Source organism: Saprolegnia parasitica (genome assembly GCF_000151545.1).
Source record: "Saprolegnia parasitica CBS 223.65 unplaced genomic scaffold supercont2.24, whole genome shotgun sequence".
Lineage (NCBI taxonomy): Eukaryota > Oomycota > Saprolegniomycetes > Saprolegniales > Saprolegniaceae > Saprolegnia > Saprolegnia parasitica.
In genome coordinates this window covers 132385-151587 of record NW_012156418.1, presented here as the reverse complement: position 1 = coordinate 151587, position 19203 = coordinate 132385, and the positions used below count along the sequence as shown (strand labels likewise).

General features: G+C 59.4%; 8 protein-coding genes across 8 annotated transcripts; 4 read left to right on the top strand and 4 right to left on the bottom strand.

The window, feature by feature from the left end:
* Positions 1-85: 85 nt before the first annotated feature.
* On the bottom strand, positions 86-1654 carry SPRG_06245 (hypothetical protein; the record flags this gene model as incomplete). Its single annotated transcript, XM_012345631.1, has 1 exon — positions 86-1654. One exon carries the CDS (start codon positions 1652-1654, stop codon positions 86-88), a length of 1569 nt encoding a protein of 522 aa, XP_012201021.1.
* An 826-nt stretch (positions 1655-2480) lies between these two features.
* On the top strand, positions 2481-4979 carry SPRG_06244 (hypothetical protein; the record flags this gene model as incomplete). Its single annotated transcript, XM_012345630.1, has 2 exons — positions 2481-2729; positions 2778-4979. 2 exons carry the CDS (start codon positions 2481-2483, stop codon positions 4977-4979), a joined length of 2451 nt encoding a protein of 816 aa, XP_012201020.1.
* A 58-nt stretch (positions 4980-5037) lies between these two features.
* On the top strand, positions 5038-7486 carry SPRG_20129 (hypothetical protein). The gene is made up of 12 exons (XM_012345755.1): positions 5038-5348; positions 5395-5663; positions 5712-5894; positions 5944-6091; positions 6142-6186; positions 6234-6331; positions 6381-6443; positions 6486-6636; positions 6684-6882; positions 6931-7046; positions 7091-7285; positions 7341-7486. The coding sequence occupies exons 1-12, from the start codon at positions 5043-5045 to the stop codon at positions 7467-7469; spliced, it is 1902 nt and encodes a 633-aa protein (XP_012201145.1). The 5' UTR covers positions 5038-5042; the 3' UTR covers positions 7470-7486.
* Positions 7487-7582: 96 nt separating this feature from the next.
* Positions 7583-9219, bottom strand: SPRG_06241 (selenide). The gene is made up of 8 exons (XM_012345629.1): positions 8965-9219; positions 8805-8918; positions 8515-8761; positions 8397-8463; positions 8183-8342; positions 8077-8132; positions 7845-8019; positions 7583-7800 (listed from the first exon to the last, which is right to left on the bottom strand). Exons 2-8 carry the CDS (start codon positions 8907-8909, stop codon positions 7684-7686), a joined length of 927 nt encoding a protein of 308 aa, XP_012201019.1. The 5' UTR covers positions 8910-8918; positions 8965-9219; the 3' UTR covers positions 7583-7683.
* A 433-nt stretch (positions 9220-9652) lies between these two features.
* On the top strand, positions 9653-11972 carry SPRG_06240 (hypothetical protein; the record flags this gene model as incomplete). Its single annotated transcript, XM_012345628.1, has 7 exons — positions 9653-9907; positions 9953-10105; positions 10160-10312; positions 10360-10635; positions 10688-10752; positions 10800-10950; positions 10998-11972. The coding sequence occupies exons 1-7, from the start codon at positions 9686-9688 to the stop codon at positions 11970-11972; spliced, it is 1995 nt and encodes a 664-aa protein (XP_012201018.1). The 5' UTR covers positions 9653-9685.
* A 1772-nt stretch (positions 11973-13744) lies between these two features.
* Positions 13745-15157, bottom strand: SPRG_06239 (hypothetical protein; the record flags this gene model as incomplete). The annotated part of the gene is made up of 1 exon (XM_012345627.1): positions 13745-15157. One exon carries the CDS (start codon positions 15155-15157, stop codon positions 13745-13747), a length of 1413 nt encoding a protein of 470 aa, XP_012201017.1.
* A 1341-nt stretch (positions 15158-16498) lies between these two features.
* SPRG_06238 (phosphoglycerate kinase) lies at positions 16499-17926 on the top strand. Its single transcript, XM_012345626.1, has 4 exons — positions 16499-17245; positions 17298-17366; positions 17411-17534; positions 17585-17926. The coding sequence occupies exons 1-4, from the start codon at positions 16505-16507 to the stop codon at positions 17893-17895; spliced, it is 1245 nt and encodes a 414-aa protein (XP_012201016.1). The 5' UTR covers positions 16499-16504; the 3' UTR covers positions 17896-17926.
* Positions 17927-18062: 136 nt separating this feature from the next.
* On the bottom strand, positions 18063-18662 carry SPRG_06237 (hypothetical protein; the record flags this gene model as incomplete). The annotated part of the gene is made up of 1 exon (XM_012345625.1): positions 18063-18662. The coding sequence occupies one exon, from the start codon at positions 18660-18662 to the stop codon at positions 18108-18110; it is 555 nt and encodes a 184-aa protein (XP_012201015.1). The 3' UTR covers positions 18063-18107.
* Between the last annotated feature and the right edge of the window lie 541 nt (positions 18663-19203).

Sequence of the window (19203 nt, the reverse complement as noted above, 5' to 3'; positions counted from 1 at the left end):
AACCGGCCGTCGTACGCCCAAGCAACGTCCTCTTCCCGGCGCCGTGCGTCTTGCATCGTGCGCACGTGCCTATGCATAGATCGTGTCAATACGCCGTCGTCTCCAGCCCCGCGTACCGGTGCCAGTGCCGCATCGCTGCGTGCGTCATGGCGCGATTGTGATGCAAAATCGCGGTGCGATGGCAAAGCACGTCGAGGTAGATGCACCGCCACGACCGGAACGCTGCGTGTTGCAGCACAGTGCTTCGGTGCGCGATGGCCGCATCGACATTGGCGCGCTGCTCGTCGCACACGACCAAGTACGCGCGCCAGTGATCGAAGACGAGGCGCACGCGGCGTCGGTGCGCGTGGACATCCGCCTTCGTCTCGAGGTACACGGCGTGGCGTCGAAGATGCAGGAAGCGGCGCCACGATCGAAACACCGCCTTTTGGAGCCCGCGCACGTACCAGTGCAGCGCAATGCGGACCGAGTGGCGATGGTGAAGCACACTCTTCACGGAGTGTCGCCAGCGACGAAGGCCTGCGCGCTGGGCGACAAAATGGCGGGACTGCCGCTCCGCGTCGAGGTCGACGGCAGCTGTCTCGCGCCAGGCGAGCAACACCCGCCGCAGCATGCGTCGGCGCACGAACCCGACGGCAATCGTGCTTTTCCATCGACGGCGCGTTCGGCGCTTGGCATAACTCGACAAGGTGAGAAGCACGCGCCGCAACGCTCGCGCGGCGTGTTGTGACTGCGCAAAAAAGAGCAGGACGCGCTGCCGCTGGCACCACGCCGCGCGCTCCTGCCATGTGCGCCAGCGACGCGTCACCGTTCGCTGCGCCGTCCATTCGTGCACCTGCGCACCGCGCCGATGAATCGCCGTGACGCGGTGCCACGCGAGCATAACTGCCGTCAGGTGACCATGCCGGTGGTGGCGGCGGGCGGACGTCGACTTGTGCTTTGTCGTACTTGCGCGTCGCCAGCCACCGAGCGCGTGCGTTAGAAGCCGCGTTCGGGCGTGGTCGACTGCCCGCTCGTATTGGCCTTCGCGCGCAGGACGCGTGGACTCGGTGCGCGCGCGCCACCGCCGAAATGGGTGGCAGAGCAACGCGAATCGGGACTTGACCGGCGCGGCCGCGGGCGTCGGTGGTCGCGTTTGCTCGCATCGGGCTTTGAGCAGCGACTGCCGTCGTCGTTCGTTTTGGGCGTCGGCGATGGCGGTGGGTTTCCGCGATGGCGCGGGTGGGATGCGTCGGCGTCGGTGGAAATCGCACGCGTCGTCCGAGCTGTCATCGCTCGACTCTGCCGCCACTGGGCTGGGCTGGGCGTACTTTCTCTGCTTCTGGTGGCGCTGGAGAAGACTGTGGTTGCTCGCTCGGCGCGTGGTCTCTCGACACTCGGCGCGGATCGCACTGAGCGTCTTGTGCTTTTGCACTTGGATGGCGGTGACGCGGCGCCATCGATCAAAGAATTCGGCCGTTTGCTTCTGCCGCCAATAGTAGAGCGCGACGAGGTTCTGCTGCGTGTCTTCTTCGAGCGCATGCTGGAGGCGCGTCGGCGCGGCCTTGGCCAGCTTGAAGCGAGGCGGGTGCGGCGACGACAGTGACTGCCGGCGCTGCATCGTCGCCTGCATGTGCAGGTACAGCTCGCGCTCGTCCGATGAACTGGAGCTCATCGTGCACACGAGACTGCGAGTTGCTCGAGTCTCTCGCGTCCTCCGGCGGCAACACGCAGACCTTGAAAGATCCCAATTGCAGGTCGACCCATATTGCGTCATCGCGGCCGCAAATATGCATTGTAACAGGTTATTGCAAGCGCAGCGCCCATCGTGGTCATCTCTCCTCCATGTTGACATCGTTTCTGACAGGTTATCGGATTAAGAAGTATCTCTCGGCGTCGTCGAACATCTCGCCTGCTTCGAACAAATGCAAGCGCGCTAAGCTTCGACCTGCGACTGCGTCAAGGGCATGGCGAGCCTCGAGCAAGGGTCTACCTTGGCAGATACGATGGTCGAGCCACCACGGTCGCGTCGGGGGTGAATATAACTTAACTTGAATACCCTGGTTCACACCGCGTGTGGGACGTCATCGGACATGTGTTTCTCGGTTGCAATTGCGATCTTGCAGGATTTAAGTCGACCTATGCACTCGACACCCTCCGACGAACCCTCGGCTCGTCGCGCACCTCGCGCGCTCGTCGTGCGCTCGACCGTTCCTCTGCGCGATGCTCCATCTCGACAAGGTTGTCCTCATTGAGGGAGCTAAGCCGTGGTTACCCAGTGTGCACTTGACGTTCAAGCCATGACACGGAGGTAACTGGTGACGTCGAGGCCGCTGCTTGTCAAAAAATAAGATTTGAGAAAGTCCGTTGCATTCTATTCTTACGCGAGGCGGCTTTTTATTGAGCTTGCATACAAAGACCAAGTCGACGCCCCATAAAAACGAGCGAGCCTAGGGATCGCTTGCTTGTATTGGCATCATCCGCCCAGCCACAGAACGAGCATGGCGTCGCTTGGCCCTGAGGACCGCCGCACGGGCAACGACGGCCGGACCACGGCGTCTCGCATGGCCAAGGCGCCGGTAACGGGCGGTGCCAAGCTGCACCCGGCGCACCAGCGGCTCGCGCCGACGAAGAGCAGCATTCCGCGCCCGTACTTCTTAAACTACCAGGGCCAAGGCGCCGCGGCGCCGCCGCCCGAGTCTGGCTGGCACCCGACCGTGCAGCACAACTTTCGTGGCATTGCACACGATGTACGTGCTACTTGCAACTACGATCGTAGCTGTATACTCCACTTGTAGTCGCCATTGTACGCGCGAAAACCTACGGCCGTCGCCCAGACCCGCGCCTTCTTTGGTGACGACGAGTCGCCGCCGCGCGCGTCCAACGGCGCGACCTTGCCGCCGTCGTCGCGCGCCTTGACGACGAACGATCTCTCGACGACCGTGGACCAGGCTGCTTTGGCATCGGCGGTCGACGACGGTGACATTTTGCTGACAAGCGGGCCGATGCTGCCGCGCGGCCGCACGCTGCCACCGGCGCTGAATACGAGCGACCTCGACTCGCCAATGGCCTCGTCGACGGCCTCGACTGCCTCGACGGGGCCGCGGGCGCCCAAGACGCCGTCCGGCGCTGTCGGCGACGACGGTCTCACAGCGTCGCAAAAGGTCCGCATCGGTCTCTCGGGGTTGCTCCTGACGTCGGAAGCCTTTCGCAACTCGACAGGCATCAACACGAGCGGGCGATCCTTGCGTGATGCGAGCCCTGGGCGGACGCGTGCGCTCAACTTGAGCTCGGCGCCCATCAGTCCCGCGAGCAGCCGAACGTCGAGCCAGGGCTCGTCCCGCTCAGTGCGCACCGAGGCATTAGTCGCCAAGCTTATTCCTACCAAGAACAGCGTGCAGGGCCTCATTGGGTACATCAAGGAGCTGCAGTCGTCCGAAGCGTCGTTGCGGACGCACTTGGACACGATCAAAACCAAGGCCCAGGAAGACCTCGCGGCCTCGTACGGCAAAGTCAACAACCTCGAGTCGAGCATGCGCGTCATCGAGAACGAGCGACTGCGCAACGCGATGGAGCTCGAGCGCAAGGCGCGCGAGATTGACGCGCTCCAAGAAAAGATCCGCGCGCTGCGGAAAGCCATGGAGGGGCAGATCCCGGCGACGATGCTGAGCCAGCTCACGCCGCTCGACTCGCCCGAGACGGGTGCGGCCTTTGATGGCTTTACGTTTGAAGCGTCGCCCACGAACGCGACGACCGACGGCGGTCTCACGAGACCAAGTGCTTTGTCTGGTCCACCAAGCCCCATGACGCAATCGCCCAAGGTGGTGCTCGAGGCGTTCGCACCAACGCAGCCGCCGGCACCGTTTGTCATGACGAGCGACGCATTTGCGCAAGACCCGCCGGTGGTGCTGAGTGCACAGACGTCGCCGAGGTCGCCGAGCGAAGACGTCGCCCGCGCCTTGACGTCGTGCTTGCTGCACACCCAGTCGTCGCCGAGGCACAAGCCGGCGCCGGTCACACCGACCATCGAGTATCCCGCCGCGCCCATATTGTCGCTGCCCCCGGTTGCTCCACTGTCGCGTTCTGCGCCCGTTGTGCCGCCTGCCGTCGTTGCAAACGCGGGTTCGCAGGTGGCCCGCCCGCCGTTGCACCCGTCGTCCACGTCCCCAACCAACAATGCGCCCCCGACAGTGAGAAGTAGCACGGCGAGGTCGCCGCCGACGTCGCCGTCTGCTGGGGAAGGTCAGACGCTCACGACACTGCTCACGGACTTCTACAAGTCACACCAGCCCGACAAGCTCAAGGACGTCAAGCACATTGTCAAAACGTATACGGGCAAGGAGCGCGACTTGCTCCAACTCCTGCAAGTCAAGTACGGCGCCCGAAGCATCCAAAAGCTAGCAGCCGGGCTCGCAATCGTTCCACTCCCCCGAGGCGCAGCGCCATTGTCGACGCGCCAAACAGGAACAAAGTCGTGGTTTCCAATCCGGTTGCTCGCAGTAGCGTCGGTCGGAAGCTGTCTCGGACTCGTGTGGTGCGGTGCAGCATCGCACCTCGACTGTACGTCGATGGCCCCTGTCTCACCCGCCTACTGCGCGCGCTGGACGCAAGCCACCGATGATTTCTGGGCCCGCACCGACACGGACACGGCGTGGGAAGTGCTGGCACTCCTCCCCGCCGCTCACGACACGGTGGCCGCCGTCACGAGCGACATTTGGGGCAACACGGTCGATCGTAGCGCGCGGGCGTGGCGCCACGTGCAGTCGATGGACGTGCCCAGCATGACGACGGCGCTTCAGGACGGCGCGCAGGCGTTCCAGGCGCTCCTTACCGAGTCGGGTCCAGCACAATGCAAAAAGAAGAGCGGCCTCCCCGAGACGCTGGTCGTTCCCGGCGGTGCCACGTTGCAGCGCGCGTCGACGGACCCCGTGGTGTTCGCCGTCCACGCAGCGCTCAACGAGGTCGACACGCTCGCTGCGCGCGAGATGCAGTGGCTATAACTTGCTGTCAATACATGGTTCTTTCCTATTTAGCCGGCGCTCTATTTTTGGCCATATTCGTGTATGGAAAGGCGACCGCGTCTCGAGGGCGGGCTCGGCCACGCCGCGAGCTCGCTGCTTCGGAGCTGCTCGAGTGCGCCGGACGAACTCGCGCAGACCGCGCGCCTCGTGGGCCGGTCGTGGAACTTTCGAGCCAAGCAGCGGCGCAAGTACAGCATCCCGGGCGGCGACGACGATGCCGCCATAGCGTGCAAGCCCGGGACCAAGGCGATGAATGGAGGTCGGCGCTTTGACATCACAAACGAAGACAATGCGCAGTCGTTCGACGAGCTCTTCCAGCGCGAGATCGTCAAGATGCCAGCGCGCATGGTACGCCCGTGTCCCATCTGATGACAGACTCGACATGCACGCATAGGAGCTTGCGTCGCAAGCCGATGAGCTCATTTCCATCATCTCCAAAGCCCACGTGAGCCAGCGCCGCCACACGGTTCGGGCCATCAAGGTCGCTGAGAGCAAAGACGCGGTGAGCGCCGAGGACGCAGCGAAAGCCGAGCTCATCTTCAAGTACCGCTGCCTCGTCGGCCGGGACGTTGACTTTGTGCAAATGCTGCCGGGGTATGCCAACAACGCGCTCAACGCCAAGATGCTGGCGCTCGGCCAGCGCTACCACGCCAACGACTATGCGTAGGCGCTCGCTGTTATGGTAGTCTTAAGTGAAAGAGCCTTGCGTAGTGCGTGCTTGGCCGAGTTCGAACAGTGCTGGGACATGAACGCCGAGCAAATCAACCGACCAACGCTCTTGTACGACCGCGCGATCTTGCTCGGGCACGTCGGCGACTTTAAGCGGGCCATGACCGAGCTCAACGAAGCCATCAAAGTGGACAACGAAGACCCGCGCTACTTTAAGCTCCGCAGGTAGAAAAAGCATCGAGCGACCGATTCGCGTTTACATCGTGGCAACTAGCATTCTCTGGCGGCTCCAAGAAAAGTACATCGAGGCCGCCAAAGACTCGTCGCGCGCCCACGCGATCCATTTGAGCAAAACCAAGCACCGGCAGCACCCGTCGCTGCTAAAAAAAGTGGCCAAAGCCGCGTCGGTCAGCGACCACGCCGTGCGATACCACAACGTCCGTCGTCGTGTGGACTCATCGAATGGCTGTAGACGGCGCTCAACGCCTTTGACGAAGCGTGCGAGACGCCGATTCAAGTACGCGACGTCTTTCCATGCGCCGCAATGAATAGCACCATGCGTAGGAGCGCACGTCGCGCCAGATCCAAGCGCTCGTCGAGGAGTCACACCGCATTCCATTTCTCGCGCGCTTGGACGTCGACCTCTTGCGCGTGCTTTGGAAGTAGACCCATCGAGTCATTTGAACGTATCTGCAACGAGTGGACGTGTAGAAATCTCACGTACGCCGCGTGGCCCGCCGACACGCGCGTGGTGCTCCCGAGCTCCACCATCAGGTGCGTTGAACATGGCGATCGCATTTGCCCGAGAAAAAATAGCTTGTACGTGGTGCTCGAAGGCGCGGTCGCCGTTCAAACCGACCTCCATGGTGCGATCGACGCCCAACGGACGCTCGAGCCCGGCACCATCTTTTGCGAAGGGTCGATCTCGGCCAACTTGTGGGCCGCCACGTCCCTCGTCGCCCTCACCGTACTCCTACATATGTGCTGCGACCGCAGGCTGAGAGCGAACGGTAGGCGTCCAAAGTCTTGACGCTCGAGTCGGTCATTTACAAGCACACGATGCGCAACATTATGCTCGAGGGCGCGTCGACGCGGGCCCACTTCTTTCGAGACTCTGGCATTTTCACCTCGTGGAGTGACGAGCAGCTCAACACGCTCGGGATCCTTTCCGAGCAGCTCGAGTACGCTGCGCGCGAAACCATTGTGCATGAAGGTAGAACGCGTCCGCAAAAAAGCGTCATCTGCATCTCCTTGTGGGCAGGCGCGCCGGCTCTGCACTTGTATTTTGTCCGGTCGGGCTACTGCGGTGCGATTCGGATGCTCCAGCAGCACCCGATCCAAGTCGGGTCCGTCTCGTCCGGCGATGTCTTTGGCGAGGTGAGCCTCGACTTCTCTCAAATACGGGCGCATTATCTGCGTAGGCGGCCGTGCTCGACCCGATCGGCGGCATTTTTCCCTTTACGATCACGACGATGACGGTCTGCAAGATCATTCGCATCCAAAAGTCCTTTTTGAACCGACGGCTGCCGTTCGAGGTGCTTCGCCTTGGTCCCATCGACGCGCCGATCCTTGCCAAGATTGAAAAGCTTTCGGTGCGGAGCCCCACTGACAAAGTTGTACGACCTGCGGACTCGATACAGACATGGACGTTGACTGCATAAATGCCACTAGCTGGCGCAGATGATCCGGGACAACTGCTCGTGGACGCTGAAGCGCGAAAAGGTGCTGCATCGGCTCGTCCAAGAAAACGCCAAAGGCACCGGCAAGCCCCTCCTCTTGCCGTCGGTCCATCCGCGCTAAGTTGGCAACGATACTGATTTCATTGATGTCTATAACTACGAGGGAGTAAGAGGAGAGGAAACGCGGGGGCGCATCTCAGGGACGCCACACTCGGCATGCGAGTTGCGTGGTGCCCCGTCATTCGCAGCCACCAAGGCGACCCAGCGGCTTGAACTACTCAAAAACAAGCCAGGCCGGGCGCCGACACGTCCTCCCGCTTTCTTCGTCGCTCGAGCTAAATTTCGACAAAGGTCACGTCCGGCGCCAACCGCGCTTGCTTGGTGCCTTGCACGACCCGGCCGACGATCCACGCCGGCTGCATGTCGAGGGCCACCAAGTCGTCGATAAACGCCTACAGCCACATGAGAAAAGCAGTGCACGCGTTGCTTGCGGTACCTGAGCGCGGTCGGCGTCGATCGAGACAAGGAGACCGCCCGACGTCTCGGACGAGAAGCCGAGCTCAAGTCGCCATTGGCCGTTGAACGCCTCGTTCACCGCGAGCATGTCCTTGATGACCGGCAGCGTGTGCAGCTCAAAATCCACGTCGGCCTTTTGCGAGGTTGCCATGTTTCTAGCAGCCGCAAAAGCAAGCGTCAACAAGAGCTAAACACCAATAGTATTGCCGTACTGGGCGTGCCCGAGGATGCCAAAGCCCGTGACGTCTGTCGCTGAGGTCACGCCGTGCTAAGCATGGTCAGTGTGCATGTTTCCAGAACTGCAGGTGGTAATAATACCTTGTGCATGAGCTTGGCGCCGTTGACGTTGAGTCGGCTCATCGACTCGGATGCGACGCTGAACGCGCGGTCGGCCATCTCCCGCGTCAAGAAACTTTCGACCTTGGACCAGCGCGCGGGCTGGTCCTTCATCTGGTACGCGTTCACGGCCAGCTGCGTGCTATGTGCATGACAGCATGAGGCAATGAATTCCCCACCAAGGACGAGAGCGCACCCGAGGGGCTTGGTGAGCACGAGCATTTGTCCGGCGGTCGCGTTTTCCGGTCGAATGATCTCGGACTCTAGATGTATGTTAGTGAGATTTCTCTTTGTTGATGAAAACATGGGACTACCGGCGCGAACACTCATGGCGACGCCGCCGACAATCGGCCACGGGTTCATGACGGTCTGGCCGCCCGTGACGTTGGTGCCAGCTTCGCGAGCAAGGTCGTTGAAGCCGTGGATGAGCTGCGTCGTCACGACGTCGCGCTCGAGGTCCGTCATCGTGCGCGAAACGCCGAGGATCATGAGCATCGTGTCGACTTCGGTGACGCCCATCGCATACAGATCCGAGAGCACGTTGGCGCAGGCAATGCGGCCCTACGCACATATGAGCTCCGTGTACGTTCTGCTATCAAAGTACTTGGACGTAGGGATCTTGGACCAGAGGGTAGAAGAAATCGGTGGTGGAAATCATGTAGAGGTCCCCAAACTTGGGGTGCTTGATCTTGACGACGCTCGAGTCCATGCCCGGCGTCTACGCGGCGGCAATGTGAGCGCCAATGCTGGATTCGAGTACATACCTCGTTGGGTTTGAGGTCGTTGGCTATCCCAGAGATGTAGGAGAGTAGTTTTTCCTGGGGTAGCTTGCAGCCTCAGCCTTTCAGCGCGCTAAAGTCGGTGAGCCGGAAGTCTTCGCGCAGCCCATGGTCTGTGGGGTTGAAGGGCGCACGCTCCAGCTTGGGCCGCTTGAGCTCGCGCGCAAGGACGGCCTCGACGGCCCGCGCGGCCGCGCTGCCATCGTCGTCGCCTGCGTCCATCACCCAAAAAGGCAAACTCAGATCTGCTCGCACCAATCACAGCTGTCAACGGTCATTTTATTGCTGCAAAATCGGATCGCTGCCTTCACTGACGTTCGCTACCGCGTGGCTGTGGCACTCTGCGAACGTGCCGATTGACGCTGTTTGAGCAGCACGAGCATGCGTTCTCTACGTTCCAGCTCGTGTCATGTAGACTCTCACGACGGTCTCCTCGCAGCGACACGGTCGTTTGCCGAGGGTTCGAACTCGGCCATAAATTGATCCGCGCCAACAACGGATCCACGCGGTGCTGCCACATGCTGGCTTTGGATTGGCCAAAATGCTGTCGAATAGCCGTTACTATATTAAAATACAGCGTCCCTACAAATCGCAGGCTTTCGATCGGATTGGTATAAAATTACGACGTGCGGATTAAAAATACCGGCTCGCCCAAGGTGCACATTTGTTGGGTCCCCACCTTGGAGCAAGGAAGTCGTCGACCAGCATGCGCTTCGGCCTGTACGCGTCTACGAGCTTGATCGCCGGCGCGGGCCTCGTCGCCTACACGTACCACACGCGCCAGCAGTTCTACCCGACCGTCATCTACCTCGTGACCTCCAAGGTCAGCGTCATGGTGCTCTGCAACGTGGCCTTTGTGCTCACGATTCTCTGCGGCCGCGTCTTCAAGCGCATCTTCCTTGGCACGCTGCGCGACGCCGAGCTCGAGGTACGCCTTCTGTGCGTGGCCTCTCTGTGCTAACCGTTGGCGCAGATGCTCTATGACCACGCCCGCTTTGCCATTGCGGAAACGTGCTTTACGCTCTCGGTGTTTCGCGAAGAGATGACGCTCAAGGTGCTCGCGCTCTTCACGCTGCTCCTCTTCATCAAGACGTTCCACTGGCTCTGTCAATGGCGCGGCGAGCATGTGCGCGCATTCAGCGGTTCTTGGTTGCCACGACGCTCATGCCTGTGGCTGTAGATTGAGCAGTCGGAGGTCGTGTCGCGCTCGACGCACGTGCGCTTGGTCATGCTCATGTCGCTCCTCGCCGCCGTCGACATGTCGTTCGTCGTGCTCTCGGCTGTCAAGGTGCTAGAGCGCGGACCGTCCGTCTTGGTTCTCTTTGGCTTTGAGGTACAGTCACCCCTGTTGGAGCGGGCTTGGCTCTGACAAAGCGGTAGTTTCTTGTGCTTTTCGTCTCGCTCGTCGCCGTCTTCATGCGCTACGTGCTGCACCTCATTGATGCGCGCGTCGATGGCACGTGGGCCAACAAGTTTACTTATGTGTTCTACCTCGAGCTCATTACCGAAATCGTCAAGCTCATCGTCTACTTGGTACATGCAGTGCGCCTCGGAAACGCCTTTGTCAACCGTGCCATCGTAGATTTCTTCATGATCATCTTTACGTACTATGGCATGCCGCTCCATCTCTTGCGCGATCTGTGGATGTCGATCCGCGTACGTCAACGTCAAGCCACGTGCCGGCGCGCTCACCATGTCGCGTATGTAGAACCTCCAGCGCCGCATCATCACCTACTTCCGCTACCGCCGCATCACGGCCAACATGAACGAGCGGTACGGCGTCAACGGTGCGCAACGCAGCGGTGTTAATCATTGGGTAGGTTTCCGAGCCCAACCGAGGACGAACTCAACGACACGGATCGCATTTGCATCATTTGCCGCGAAGAAATGACTCCAGAGACGTGCAAGAAGCTTCCTTGCTCGCACATTTTTCACCTCAACTGCCTTCGCATGTGGCTCCAGCGGCAACAAGTAGGCTGCCGCAGATTTCCTCGAGGGGTCTAAGGTCCTGTGGCTAGACGTGCCCGACGTGCCGTGCCAATATCCCGACCGACCGGCAACCGGACGTAGTCCCAGACGAGGCTGCCAACCTGCCAGTTGCGCCGCCGCCCGTGGAGCAGCCCCAGCCGGCGGTGCCCGAGGCAAACAACGCTCCGCCGCCACCGGTTGCGCCCCGAAACGCACCTCCTCCACCTCTCCACCGGCAGACGCCGTACCAGCCGCCGGTCGAAGCGCAACGCGCGGCACCGGAGCGACCGGCTGCCGTGCCGCCGCCCGTCAACGTCGGTGGCCCGGTGCCCGTCGCAGGAGGCGCGCCGTTTCCACCGCTCTTTGCGACGCCGCCACCGCCGATTTCGGGCGGTGTGGCCCCGCCGCCGGCCCTGCACGGTATTATGGACCCAGCGCAGCTGCACTACATGCAGTCGCTGCACTATGGTCTCCAGTTGGACCCCATGTACCTGCAGTACCAGCTGGACATGCTCCAGGCGCAGCTCCACGTTCTGCGTGCGACGTCGGTAGCACTGCAAACGGGATCGCTCACCACTGCTGGCTTTGCGATGCCTCCGAATGCTGCCTATGCACCAGCAACGCCTTTCTCTGCGCCGACGCCGCCCCCGACGTCGGCTCCCGTTGCAGCACCGGCGCCCTCGACGATCTCAGTGTCGCCCGCCGCTGCCCCTACGCCAGCGCCATTCGTAGCGGAGACAATGACGCCGCCCGCGCCATCGACGCCGATGGAACCAGCACCTGTGTCGGCACCTGTGCCATCGACACCGATGGAGCTGGCGCCAGTGTCGGTGACGGCACCCATGCCTACGACACCGGTGGAGCCAGCATCCGCCGAGCCCAAGGAGCCGACGCCGGCGGCCGCGCCATTGTCGGAAGAAGAGGTCGAGCGCCTACGCCGTCGGGACGAGCTCCGAAGGATATACGCCAAGCGCTACGCCGACTCGTCGGAGAGCGCCACCAAGGACGAGAACGAGGCCGAGTAATCATCGCAGCCCCTCACGTCGTGCAGTAATTCCAAACGATCACTGCTTATGTTCATCTCATCCGTGGGACATCGTTGGCAGAACCGTGACTGACATGGGGTCCTTTCGCTTCGCTTCACCGGTATGCAACCGACAACAGCCACTAACGGTAGTTCTGCGCTCGTGGTTGTGGATGACAGCCAGGGGCTTGCTCTATTGTGCGGCGCCGAGGGTGCGTGGTATCTATCCGATGCGACCAAAATCCATGTGCGGTTCTGTGTTGCTGTAGAGATTTGTTGAAAAAGTGGTGACATTTTAGTTTAGTTGTTATATGATCGTTTGAAATGTCATAGTTCTCGACCCTTGGAGTAGGTACAATAACCTAGCCCACGAGCCGCTTGATATTATTCTTGGCGACAAGTAGCACCAGCGCACCAACGGATGTGTCATGGTAGCTAGAGACTCTAGAAAATGTAGCCGGTCAATAGAAATATATAAGTATGAATGAATGGTCCCCTCAACAAAAAGGTTATCTTCAAAGAAGTTCAGCTAGAGCTAATAACTGTGTAATCAATGGGGACCAAAGAAGTAGAGTACAATATAAGAATCGAGTTGCTCAGGATGGTACTTGTTCACAACATGGTTGGTTCAGTGTCTAACATGTGTATAATAAAGTGTATAATCGTCCTCGCAACAACTAAAATATGCAAATTCGCTTTTTGTATATGTCGAAATGCTGATTCGTACCGCCCGGTTCCACAGAACGTGGCTAGGTCGGTAAGTGCCCAGCGATCCTAGCTTCCCAAAGAGACTTCGCGTCGGGCTGATGGACCCAACATCCACAGAGGGAGCCTACTATATGCCAAGTAATAAATGGAAGACTCAGATCGATATGGACGAATTGACTGAGGGGCAAAATTTGGCAAGTTTCAATCTACGTGCTGCAAGTGCAATTTCGAAATGCTCACAGGAGGGCGGGACGCGGTTATCCGGATACTGCACGACACTCTCGTCGCTGGCCACTCGTTCGTCGAGGCGGGTATCCGGATAACGGCCATCGGTTGCTGCTGCTGATTGGCTACCACACTATTTTGTGGATTTCCGCGCGCGCGGCCGCGTGCTCCTTTAAAACTCCAATTCAGAGAGGAGACTGTGGCATACACCTTTTCCGAGCTCTACTGGAGAAAAAGCGGCCGACCACAAATGTTGCAGATTGTTCGGACCATCGACAATAGTGGCGCTCAACGGTGGACTCGACCGTGTCGCGGGCGGTCCTCTAGCCAACTCTAGGCGTTGTAGGTGCTTTGCGATAGAGGTAATCGTCGAGGAGTAGCTTGGCTTGATGAAGGTGCATCGCGTACTGAGCCATATAAGAATGTTTCTTGGCGGAACACACATGCTGAGTTGTACGACAGCTCGGAGCGATAGGGCGCAACGCCAAACGCAGCCGCAGTGCAAAGCGATTTGCGCCGTTGTTGAAGTTCCATGCTAGTCCGGGCCACTGCGTTCAGACCGCTCGATCAGACAACCTTCAACAACTCGCTTGGTGGTACTTCGAACTTCTGCAGAGGCGGTGTGAGATGATGGGCGGAAGCTTGGCTTGGCGGATCACGTACATGTATGGCGGTCCAGCACGCTCAGCTCGTATACAGTCTCGAAGCCGCCTCTACGCGCTAGAGATGGCTTCGAGACTGTATATAAGTTGCTGCTTTGCACATCAATAGCCATCGCAACCAAATAGTACCAATGTTAAAATAGCAAAACTCACAAATTCGACATGGACTTCAAGACGCTCACAAAAACTTGCCCGCAAACGGGCACTTGCTCGTGCTGGCGCTGCTGCTTGACACTGGCGACGGGGCGCTGAGTGTAGATTGGCGGTCCGAGAAGGCGGGGCTCGTCATATCAAAAGGGCACGAGAAGACGTCTTCGTGACTAGCTGCACTGTCCTTCGAGTGCCCCGAGAGCGAGAGGCGCCCGTCCAGCATCGTGCTGCGCTCCGTCATCGACGATGAGAACCGCTGGCGCGACGAGGTTTCTCCCGGTCGCTTGAGTAGCTGCTGGCGGTGCAGCGCGTCCAAAAAGGCTTCAGCTTTGTAGAACGTCTCCATGCCGCAGATGCGGTTCGACGCATCGAGGTCAAGGATCGTGAAACCAAAGAGCTCGACCATCGGTGACGCATTCGACGACGGCTTCGGGTACCCCCAATGGCGCCACGAAAACGAGACGCGGGGCAGCTTGGAGAAGACCTCGAGCACCTCCCACGCAAACCCGTCCGGAAACGCCGACCCAAACGTCATGGACGCTCGGTCCCGCGTGCTGCGCTTGGCGTCGTAGAGCGCCTTGGCCGTTGGCGCGGCCGCGAGAAACGTGTCGTACTTGCCGTTGCGGACCAGGTCGTCGGCGGCGACGGGGCTCGCGCCGTTGACGTGGCATTGGAAGAGCTTGGGGTGCATCGTCGTCATTTGCTGCGCGTTCGTCTTGTGGCTCACCTCCATCTCCCACGTCTTGATGAGGTTCTGCACCATCCACTCGAGCGAGCCGGGCTTGTGGTTGTACGTCTTGCCTTGCAGGAAGAGGAGGTTCACGAGCGTATAGTCGGGCTTGCCCACGCGCCACTCGACGCTCGGGTCGTCGAGCGTGCTGCGCATCGGGACGTGGTCGCCCAGCGTCGCTTGAAGCTTGGTGATCTCGGCGCGGGCGGCGTCCAGCGCGGTCGCCGACGTCGTAAGCGGAATCACGTTGGTGGGCACATAGAGGTAGACGTCCGATTCTACGGACGGCGTCGGTGTCGGCGACTCGATGACGCATTGTGGCACGACCTTCGGCGTCATGGGCTGCGCCAAAACGCCCGTGAAGGCCATGGCCCACTTGTCATAGTCGCGCTCGCACGTTGCGGCCACGGTGAGCTGCGTCCCCGTGGGCGATGCCACGACGAAGCCCATCTCGTGCTTGGTGCTCTTCTCCGCGACAGCGACCCGAATCCGGTGCTTGTGCGGCTGTCCTTCGAAGCGCGCCGTCGCAAACGCCAAGAGCTCGCCTTTCGTCAAGACAAAGTAGTAGGCCTTCCAGCTCCGGAAGAAGCCACCCTTGAGCCGCAGCCAGCCGCACGTAAAGACGGGGGCCGCGGCCACTTGAGGCTGGTGCTTGCGCGACGCGCCACTGGCGTCTGTCGCACCGCTGGCACTACTCCTGAGCGTGGACATGGTGGCGAATTCAAAAGTGGCATCCTACTGCATGTCAAGCACCCGACAAAGATTTGATTTCCGAAGTTCGAAGCATCCGATTCCGATCGCGAATTGCGATCTTCTTGCATCTGCGGCCAAAGGTTGCGCCGATCCGTGCACAAGAAGCCTGTGTCGGAACCCACGCTTGACGTGTCCATGACTTCGGAGATCGACGGACGAGCGACATTAACACCAAGCAATGAGATCGCTGTCCACCACGGACGGTAACGGGGCGCGATCTGCGGTCGTCCACAAGGAGACCGTGGGGACCACACCACGCAAGGATAGTGGGACGAGGCGCTTCGAAATGTACAACTCTGACTGCGGCGGCTGCTTCAAGTGCCCAGCCCCGTTGGTTGCATGTCGAGGAAAGGTTGCTCGCTTCTGGCCCAACGTGCGCTCGTTGGAACGAGTAGGGTTCCTGCGACGTGTACTGGAGCCTGCAGCGACTGCCCTCATGCAGCAAATAGTGGTCTCCGAAGTTGGTTGAATTGCTACGAATTTCGAACGAGAAGTGAGAATGCAACCTCGGCCATCGCACAAGGCCTCTCGCGGGCGCTCGATGTGGGTGTCCTGCAGCCAATATGTAGCAGCGAGCTACTTCCTGCACCGGTCGAGCTTCCATCGAACGCATCGTCTTGCGCCATGCATACGAAGTAGGTGGTCGTCACTGCACAGAGTGGCGTCTCAGTGCGCGAGTTACGCTGCGGCAGCGAACGCACATCGATCTTTCTGTACGACTGTCGCCCGTGATCACAGCCTCGAATGCAAGTGCTTTCTCGTTTCCCATCGTAACTCATTTATTCCACTGCTATTAGAGTTCATATCTCCGGGCTGGTGCATACTTCTAGTGTGTGTGTGGGTCAAAGAAGGTACATAAATTCAATTGAATTTATGTACCCTTGGGGTCAAACGTGTCTGTATGCCCGGTCGTACAACGGCGGGACTGCGTACCCCGACATATAATGGGTGATGAGCTTCTTCCCTCGTTCCACAGACTACTACCGCCGTTCTGCCGCATATCTTCGTGGTGTAGTAGTAGATGTATCTCGTCGCAAAGATCCTACTCTGCTCCGAGGCATGCAGTTCTTGTCTCGACATGCACGAGCGCGTCCCGTCACGCTCAACCCGACCAAACGACGATATGATCCTCCCATGCACAACCGGCTCGGGTCTCGGTTAGCCGACCGGTTGAAAGAAATCCAGTACGTAGCGGCTGTCTGCGCGTTCGCACCTATACTTGGTTGTTGTATGCTGCGGAGCCCCCGGATACGCGTATCCGGATGGAAGATATTGAAGATGGGCCTGTCATTTCTGAACCCCAAAATGTTCAAGCGCTGCTTCGCGACCGTGACCAAGAAGAAGCTCGGCGTCGAGCAGCTCGCGGCCCGTGGCGGCCTTAGCGGCAAGCGCGTGCTCGTCCGCGCCGACCTCAACGTGCCTTTGAGCAAGACCGACGTGAGCAAGATCACGGACGACACGCGGATCCGCGAAGCGTTGCCGACGCTGCGATACCTGCTCGCAAACGACGCCAAGGTCGTTTTGTGCAGCCACATGGGCCGCCCGAAGGGCAAAGTCAACGAAACCATGCGCCTCGCGCCCGTTGCGCGCCGCCTCTCGGAGCTCCTCGGCCAGCCCGTCTTGACGTCGCCCGACTGTATTGGCGCCGAGGTGGACGCGTCCAAGGCAGGCTTGAAGAGCGGCGACGTCCTCTTGCTCGAGAATCTTCGCTTCCACGCCCAAGAAGAAAAGAACGACCCAGCCTTTGCGCAAGCGCTTGCCAAGGACATTGATGTCTTTGTGAACGACGCTTTTGGCACCGCCCACCGCGCGCACGCGTCGACGGAAGGCGTCACCCACTTCATTTCGACGTCGGTCGCCGGGAAGCTTCTCGAGAAGGAGCTCAAGTACCTTTCGGAGGCCGTGGACGCGCCGAAGCGGCCCCTTGCGGCCATCATCGGTGGCGCCAAAGTCTCGACCAAGATCCCGGTCCTCGAGGCGCTGATTGAAAAGTGCGACAAGATTTTCCTCGGCGGCGGCATGATCTTTACCTTTTACAAGGCCCAGGTGCGGCATGTAGCTTCATACGACGTGAAACAAAGCCGCGAGGCATGCCTAGGGTCTCTCGGTCGGTCAATCCATCGTCGAAGAAGATAAAGTCGCGCTCGCCAAGGAGCTCATGGACAAGGTGCAGATTTGTGCAAAGGATTGTGAGCTCAAGAGGACCTATAGGCCAAGGCCAAGGGCGTCCAGTTCATTTTGCCAACGGACGTTATCGTTGGCGACAAGTTTGAAGCCGACGCGGCGAGCAAGGTTGTCAACGTGGACGCGATCCCGAGCGAATGGCTTGGTCTCGGTATGTGCAACTTCTTCTTGTCTCGCATTGCATATCGTGCTTGTATGCAGACATTGGCCCGAAGAGCCAAGAACTCTTTGCCAAGGAGCTCGCCAACTGCGCAACCATTGTCTGGAACGGTCCCATGGGTGTCTTTGAGTTTGAAAAGTTTGCCTCGGGCACCAACAGCGTCGCCAAGGTCCTCGCAGCGTGCACCAAGAAGGGCGCGACGACAATCATCGGTGGCGGGGACTCGGTGGCTGCTGTCGAACAGTGCGGCCTCGCCGCCGAGATGAGCCACATCTCGACGGGTGGCGGCGCCAGCCTCGAGCTCCTCGAGGGCAAGGTCCTTCCGGGCGTCGCAGCGCTCAACGACGCCTAATGGAAATGTACATTCGCAACATCGTGTAGCCTTGGACGCGTTGCCTGAGCTCTTTTATGTGTGCAGCAGCTGTACACACTTTCCATTTTGATTCCTTTCAGGGCCCAGTTTGAAAATCCGTGACTTATTTGACTGCGCAGACAAAGTAGGTACAGCAAGTATCTTTACGCCTTGGTGAAATCGCTAGGTACAATGGGTTGATGAGCGTTGGTCTACGCTACGGCCACTAAAAAGACTACGAGGGAGAAAATCGCAGTCACAGCGCTTATGCGGCTGCCTTGAGACGGCGTGGGCGTGATGTACTGAGCGTCCGAGCTGTTGGTACTGTTGGATGAATTGTTGCCGGCTCGTGAACCGTTGACAGCCATGGTAGTCGGGGTTGACGGTCTGACTTCTGAGACGACGCCCGTGGGTTCTGGAGCACCGACATTGCCAAACATCGAGATGTAGCTGTCGAATGTGAGGCTGTCCCACGTCAACTTTGCTCGTGTCTCGGTCGTAATGAGGCGGGGCGACGTTTTGATCGAGCACTCGGGCGACATGAGCGCGTACATCGCCGTCATTTGGTTGTAAGCCACGGCGCAGTTGGTGCTCGCGTGGAATCGCAAAAATTGACCTTCCGTGAAGCTGGTCGTCGGGCTCGCAATCGCTGCGACGTCGACATGGAGGCTGGCCGCGCACTCCGCGAAGGCGCTTCCTCTGAAAATCGGATGAAGCGCGAGCGTGATTTGACTGATGTAGCACTGGGGCATGGCCGTCGATGACATGGCAAAACCGATAAAGAGAAAGCTACGCAACAATCTGAGACCCATGACTGTCTTGCCAAATCGAAGAATGCATTTGAGCCTTGAGGTCCGAATCGAACCCGAGATTGGAGGAATTCGCGCCGGCGTCGGGTGCGGAGATGGTGCCTACAGCAACTCCGTGAGAATTCCCGTGTCGGTACCTACATACATCACGTAGTAATCGACCGTTGGAAAAGCTACCTTCAAGGTGTGAATGTGTTTTTTTTGGCTGGATATACCGGTAGATGCTAGGCCCGAAGCTTGGCGCAGGAGCATGCCACGTCATTCTTTCATTGTGCATATTCTTGCATATACGGTTTTACAGGTAGAATACGTACATTTAATGTACTTGTACGCTTTTCGTACGTTCATGTACATTCCACCAAGATCGCGAGGGCCAAGCTCGCATACTGGTATCCGCGCTCGACGAAGAACACCTGCCGATGAGCTCCTCCCGTGGGAACCATGAAGATGATCATGCTGAGGAAGAGAGGAAGCTCATGCACAACCACCAGGGAAGACG